This window comes from Phasianus colchicus, chromosome 1 (genome assembly GCF_987193195.1).
Source record: "Phasianus colchicus chromosome 1, bPhaCol1.hap1.1, whole genome shotgun sequence".
Classification (NCBI taxonomy): domain Eukaryota; kingdom Metazoa; phylum Chordata; class Aves; order Galliformes; family Phasianidae; genus Phasianus; species Phasianus colchicus.
In genome coordinates this window covers 182,074,653-182,082,325 of record NC_143436.1, presented here as the reverse complement: position 1 = coordinate 182,082,325, position 7,673 = coordinate 182,074,653, and the positions used below count along the sequence as shown (strand labels likewise).

The 7,673-nt window shown below is 36.7% G+C and overlaps 1 protein-coding gene across 1 annotated transcript in view; it reads right to left on the bottom strand.

Moving 5' to 3' along the window:
• Positions 1-406: 406 nt before the first annotated feature.
• The window catches only part of GUCY1A2 (guanylate cyclase 1 soluble subunit alpha 2), a 136,985-nt gene continuing 129,718 nt past the window's right edge, over positions 407-7,673 (bottom strand). The window contains exon 8 of the mRNA XM_031606201.2: positions 407-3,002. Within this exon, the coding sequence (XP_031462061.1) occupies positions 2,795-3,002 (208 nt within the window). The 3' untranslated portion in view covers positions 407-2,794. The remainder of the gene's footprint in view (positions 3,003-7,673) is intronic.

Sequence of the window (7,673 nt, the reverse complement as noted above, 5' to 3'; positions counted from 1 at the left end):
AACTGGAGACAATGAGGATGGAGCTACATTTTTTTTGATTGCCTCTTCAGTGTAATAGCTGAATTAGCTTTTAACCATCATTCTCATTATAATGTTTCCACGGATGTACCAAGATCACCCACAGAATAAACCTAGGCATTTCCTATTAGCAAATGTGAAAGACAGGATATTGAGCAATATGCTTTTGGTCTGAACCTCTTCATTTGTTCTCATCACAGAGGACTGTGGGTGGTGAGAAGAGAAACAGAGTTTGGCCAGAGAGATTAGTAATCTGACATTAACACCTACTGAATAATGAGGATGTGCCAGTAAAGTCAGAAAGAAATCCTGACGTATTGATTAGAAGAAAAATGTATTGCTAGAAAAAAAAAAATAATAATAATAATCACTACAGGGAACTGGGTAATGACATCAAAACCACAGCTTTATTAGCTCAGAAGCAGTGTTTCAGTTCCCATGATGTTCACTGGAAAAAAGAAATGAATGCCACATGCTGTGAATATGCAAACTAACGGATGTAGAGTAGAACATCTTGCCATTTGATGCAGAAAATTCTTGGATCGGTTGTTTGGATAGAAATTCTACAACCTCAAGCCCAAACAGTTTTCATCAAGTCATTTTTCAGACACAAAACAGAGTTGCATATGCTGTTTATCAAGGTTGGTAGAAGATAAACTCCTCCAATCCCAAGGATGCTATATTACTATGGAAAAAAATCTTTAACATCAGTGGTCCTCTGAAAAACAAGGGAATTTCTATTTAAGTAATATTCATATAATCATACATTAGAATGGTTTGGATTGGAAGAGACCTTGTAGATCATCTAGTTCCAATGCCCCTGCCATGCCCATGCAGATACCTTCTCAGCAAGAAAACATCTTCCATAATAAATTCATGTTTCTTCTATCTGACAAAGTCTGCACAAGTTCAAAATAGTACTTTCTCGTAAAGGCAGGCTTCATGGGACGGAAGCATGAATTTTGTTCTGTAACAGGATGGCTGCGCCATGCTGAATTGTTCCTATCCTCATATGAGTCAAAGAGGAATAATGGAGCACTGTTGTTCCCCCTGCAGAAATGTATAACTGGGTAATTTGGACATGTGGAGAATGTTATTTACTAATTTTCAACAGGCGCTTCAAGATTTGATAACTAAACAAATCCAAATTTCTGGTTTGGATTACAGAAGTGCTGAGCTGTTGAGAGTTTTGTCTTTGATTTCTTCGACCTTTGATCAGGCCATTTTAAAGCTAAGCCATTTGAAATCACTGCATTGATGTTTTCTAACAATTTACAAAACTAGAAAAATATTGGCTCAATTCAGTAGGACCTTAAGGGAAGTACACTTACAAAAGAAAACTGACTGCTGTCACTTCTGCAAAGGAAAGCCTGAGAAATAAAGACTGCCTGAAAATGTGTCTACTGGGAGGACAGATTTACATCTCATTTCTTGTTTCAGTTGGTTTCACTGAAGAAAATAAAACTATTTTAAATTTAACCAGGAATTGGGCCGCCTTTTTTTTTTTTTTTTTTCTTTCTTTCTTTTAATTATTCATTTAATTAACATAGACTGCTCTAAATTTTGAACTGGCATTTTCATTAAATCTGAGACATTACTTCCTTCCACTTTTCAGTATTTTTTGGTCTACATTAGATAAAGCTTTCCTCCAGTCCACCACAGAGGAAATTTCCAAATGAGCATCTTTAATAGCAGATAGGATTTTTAGAGCAGGAGCAGAAGTCCTTTTAAAAAACTGGAAAACCAGCACCTGGAGTGTGCTGGACTCCAGAGTTTGCTGTACTCTCTCAGAGTAAGGACTTGTACCAAATATTAATTTGGATGAGAATTTGTTGCAGAAAAAAAGCCCCACTGTGTATAACAGAACTTTTCTGTTTGTTAATAAATTGTTCTTTTACATTTTGTTTGCTTTGTCCCAGAAACACTGGACACACAGCACTATAGGACAAATACTGAACATTACTTTGTATTAGCAAGACAATGCTCAGCTAAAGTTTAGCATAAACATCAGGTAAAGAGGTTTACCAAAGTGGTTTGGTTTTTTTTTTCCTTTAAAATATTGATTTTTTTTGATGCCAAAAAAGTAAAAAAAAATGACTTCTTCCCATTTGTATAACAATAAGCTTTGATAGGTAGAATATACGAAATATACAGTAGCTTCTTCTGAAAAGCTATCTAGGCTTACTCAGCTTACAGTATGTGGAATGTAATTATCCAGAAAGTGAAATATGTATAAAAATAGGTAAAATCCCTACAACATTTGTACTGAATTATAATTCCTCCTGCCAGGAAGGTTACAACAACTCTACAGTACATGTATGAAATGTTTGTTCATAAAGTTAAAAAACATCATTACCGTACTGAAGAACACATTGAATGCAGGAATGCATAATCAGAACTGACTCTCAATTCTGCTTAGCTGGTGCAAATCTACAGAGAACCATCACCCTTTCTGCACAAAACAAAACCAACCTCTAATGTGAGAGTTGTTTTTTTTGTTTTGTTTGTGTTTGTTTGTCATAAATGGGCCAGACTCAAGTTTACTAATGAAATTCCTCTAGAAGTGGAAGTATTTGTTCAAACACTTTTTTCCCTATCTCCACTCTGTTTACCAACAGCAGTCACCCACCTTTAAAATGATTATTGCCTGACATTACATGAAGCTTTTACTGCTTGTTCAGAACAAGGCAGTGAAATAGAAAGAACCTCCAATTCCCCTGGCATGACCCAGTTCTGGGCTTGTGCTTTTTGACGAGTCTTTGATCTGCAGCAGGCCTCATAGGCTGGTCTCCCGGAGGAACATGGTGCCAATGTTGTAAGAAACTTTCCTCACTCTGGCAGATGTGATGGAGGGTTTTGGCTGCTTCTGACCACTCCTGACCTCAAGGAAGTAACAGATCCCAGGAATTTCCTTTGGAAAGTTTTCTGGAAGCTCTTCACGGGAACGAGGGATAAAAATAAAATTTTCTTCCTTTTTCAAAAGCCTAGAAAAAAAGGAAACAGAGAGATATAAAAAACTATGAAACACGTTACAGACGCATTTCAATGGAAGAGATTGGTCCTATGTGATCTCAAATTTAAAAATGAATTTGAAGTATTACGTGACATCTAGAAAATCCTTGGCCAGGATCCCCAGCCAATCTATATTAACAACATCACCAACTTCAAGGGGAGTTGAACTAGATGACGTTTAAGGGTCCCTTCCAAGGGAAATGATTCTATGATTCTAGATCTGCTGAGATAAGCTGAAGAAAAGGCCCAAATAAATACATTCTCTGAAAAAAACAGTGTCAGCATTCAGAAAATCATGTACCAGAAAGAGAATCAAATTCAAAACCAAAATGGGTCCCAAAACAGCAAAACCAGCTTCAACAAGAAACAAATCAAATCTGACACTATCCATCAAATGTACCTGCAAGTTTAATTTAGGACACCTGGTTGAGGTCAAAAACAGATACAGGCTCATGTGAGGTACGATGCCAACCCTCTCTGCTCCAGGCATGCCATACAAATGGCACAACGTCACAGACCTGATGATACTGCCTGTTGCTATTTGTAGTCTTTCTCCATGTTGGAAAAACTTTTTCTGGCTAAATCTGATAATTTGGGGCCTTCTCATGAAAACAACTTAGTTGCAAAATGAAGCAAATAATCTACACCTTTTCCATTTGTTTCCAGTAAATGAAGAATCGAAAAGAACAATTTTGAGGTAATAGTAAATTCTAAGCACAGTTGGATATATGAAAGTAGCCTTCATCTTTTTCTCAAAGATATTTATTCTTTCTCTCAGTCAGAGAGAAACTCAAAAGCATCAGTAGGAAGAATCTTGATAACTTCAGCAGATTTTGCAATAGGCTGTTTATTTAGTGTCTCTAAAGCTGATTTCTGGAGAGTAAATGACTGAATGAATTCTGTTGCTGGGTGAATATTCTAGGATTTTCAGCATATTTAATGGAACTTACTTACTAATTTTTTTTTTCCTTTTCTTTTTGTCTGTGAGAATCCATGTGAGCTCTTCACAATTTCTCTAAATAACAAGGCATTTTTTTCTCAGCTTTTAAGAAATCAGATGGGTGTAAGTCTAACCATGTTTTTGCCTTTGAACTTCTGTGGTGGTCTTTGTTTACCACATGGTTTGAGTGTCATAATCTATTTTCCAGGCTGTCAACTTTATGATCAAAACACAATGATCTTCTTTTCATATTTTGTGAGAGTTTGCAGAGGCCTCTGCAGAGAAGCTTCTCTCCTCTCATCTCCACAATACTTGCAGAAAATATCTTGTATTTTAAGTCTACCACTTTAATACAATGAAGCAACCCTATTTCTCAAACTAGATTTTGCAAGGAACAGATGAACTCTTAGAACTTTCTGAGCTAAAACCACAAGCTTTCACTCCAGACTTTCTTCCCTGAATGGCCTATTCACTGTGAAGCATCTAGCCTTGCTAAAAATCAATGGTTTCTTTCTCAAAGCCCAACATTATCTGATTGTAATGACAGTTACAGATAGATAGATTTAGTTCAAGGCTGGCATTGAGTTTAATCAATATTTTCACACTATTTTCCTCATACGATGAAAGTGCAAGATATTAATCAAAGGCCTTATTTTCAACTGTTTTGTGAGTTGCAACTTGGTTGTAATGAAATTCTCTGAGATTATCAAAAGTGCCAGCAGTGAAGGGTGACTAACCAATTAGTACAGCTATTTGGAAATTTATCCACTGTGGCTTGTGGTAGACTCCACATCACTATATTAGGCAATATTTGAATTAGCCTCTCATCAGAAATTGCTTAGCTGACCTTTTTTTCAGCTCCCAAGCAATCACAGCAGGAAATAGTCCTCTTTAACAAATATTAATGGAAGCTACTTATAATCATATTCTATGCTACTTACTTTATATGCTTATGAAAAAAAAAAAAAAATCTTGATGAATCTAATTAGAAAGGCTTTAAGCAAGATAAAAATGATCTCTTCCAGTCCTTGTCCTGAAGTACAGGTTCTTCTTTGGTCTCTGTAAACATACTGGTCCTGGCACTCAGTTTCTCAGACAGTGAGATCAGGTTTCAGAAACTGCATCTGATTTCTCATAGGTTTGTGCATACACCAAAAAAGGAGTTATCTGCTTATCCTCAGTGTTTATCAGTGGGGACGTTTTTCTCCAGGAAACTTCTCTCCCATATTTAGGCGATTTACAATGTTAAAACAGTACCAGTTGATGTCTGCAACCCAGAGCTACAGCCCTTGCTAAGTTTCTTGCTGTCCTCTTCAAGGGTATGAAGAGCCTTGAAGTATAGTTCCGCCAAGAGCTGAATGAATAGTGCAGATCGACAGCAAGGGCAAAGCTGAGCCACACAACTGGCTCTTGCATTTCCCCTCTGACTCTGGGCACTAACTGGTGTAAAACCTTGTGTCTGGAAGCTTGTTGTGGCACCTTGTTCTGGTTGTTAGTCCCAACTTGCTGGCTATTCTCAGAGTGCTTTGTTGTGCCTGCTCTGAAAGTCTGAGAGTCTATCATTCAGCTTCCAGAAATTATCTGGCAGCTTAAATGCTACATAAAGCATTTCAAATCCCCCCAGTGTTTCACAGTCGTAGAGCTTTATTTGAGGTAATGCAACCTCAGCAGTTCAGGAATATGCATATAACAACCAGTCTGAAACTATTCCAAAGCATTTATCTCAGCAGTCCTTCCTGCATCACTTCTGAATATTTCCCTTAAGCTATTGCAAAGGATGTTTTTATGGCAGGTTATTCATAGGGTCAGAATTCTGGATTCCACTCAAGCAGTAGGATACACAATTTACAATTCAATGCTTAAACTGTGAGGGTCAGGCTACTCAAGCATTCCTATAAATTGCCTGGAACCAGGTCTACCCTCAGCTTGTCTTTTTTGTTGATGTTTCAGGGGAGGAAGAATTTCTTAAATGCTGATTTGTAATTGATTAATTTGACAGCTTCCCCTCCTAATGTGAAATCTTAACAGCTTAAATTCTTATTCTTTCCATTCCCTGATGGAAACACTATTACTTCCAGACAAAGAGATGGTATCTGAGAATCACCCCCTTTTTCTTTTCATTTTCAGGAGTGGAGGGGAGGTTGGTATGGTTTTCCATGCATATATGCATTTTAACCTCAGTATAATGAATTTACATGAACTCTAAATAAAATTGATGATATGATACAATCTGGCAATTTGTTTAGTCAGAGTTAAAACACCCACTCAGAACTGAACATTGATGTAAACTTCTTTAAGATATATAGTTTTGCATAGATCAATGTTTGAGTTACATTTCTTAAAGAAATACAATGGACTAAATTAGAGAATACATACTGCCTTCCTAAATACAGCATGCAGCAAAAAGAGCAAAGTGCTTGGGTCAATCTTCCTTACATGTTATCTTCCGTGACTATAAATAAAGAAAAATTATTTCTGTTCTAACTCTTACAGTGGGAAGCTGCTTCTGATGAAGTGTACTGAACTGTCTTCACCTTGATTAGCTCCATTTATTAATTGGTAAAATTAGGAAAAGTTAATTAATGGCTTCACAAATGGATTATCAGTATCCTCTGAGATTGCTGATCTCTTCCTCTGTGCGAATGAGCATTGGTCACTTCACTAGCTGGTATCTGGTTTCATAAAATACATCAACTCATTTGTTTCCACATGAATTATTATGGCATTAATTAGAAATTGATAGTCTGCTTATAAAATACACTATATAAGTGTATTAATTTGCTACTGTAATGCCCCAAATCAGTCTACTTGGTCCGAAATGTTAGTGGCTTTGAATTTCTCCCACTGTTTTTGTACATACTAGAAAGACTGGAAGACTGAGAAAAACATGACTATGCCTGATTCTAATTTATGTCACATTGTACTTTATGGAAGTTCATGTTTGGTGTTTTTCCTTCAAGTGTAGTAAGATTATGAAAGAATTAGTCACGATTTTGTATTTAATACATTGTATATTACATGCAGTTATGCATGGTGTCTATCACTGACTTCTAATACTTCTATTTCTCACTCACTAAGCAGAATAGTTACTGTGTCAGGACTCTGATCAGGACGTAATAGAACCAGGTTCAGTGATTGGGATTTTGCCATCACTACGGAAAGGTCACAGGCTTTGTACAGACCTAACAATACGAATCTCAGGATTTGTGTGGAGTTGCCCAAGATTGAGTTTATTTCAGTTTTAAAAATGTCTATCAGCCATATTGCATAAGTAACTTTTAGCTGTAGTTAAGCTGTGTGGAACTGTGCAGCATAACTTCTCCTGTTACCTAACTGACAGCGATCGAACCAGAAGTTATCCCATGATCCTCAAATAAGAATGGAGAAGAGAAGTTCAGAACTGGATTCACAAAACACAGTGACTATGGAAGTGCAGCCTCATGGAGGCAGATGACACAGCTTTCAGGAATAAAAGGGAATAGAAAAACAAGAATAAACCAGTGCATTTGGATGAGACTTCTAACACTTTAATTAGACTGATTTTTTATGTCCATATACAAGTTGTGTTCCCCTTTTGTCCACAGCTGAATTCTCTGTCCAATTCTCATGAAAGCCTACATGGTGAACATGGTAAAAAGAAAAAGCTTTTTTAAAGGATTGTCAGAGACAAAAATTTTAAAAACCTGAAAAGGCTCTCAGAGAG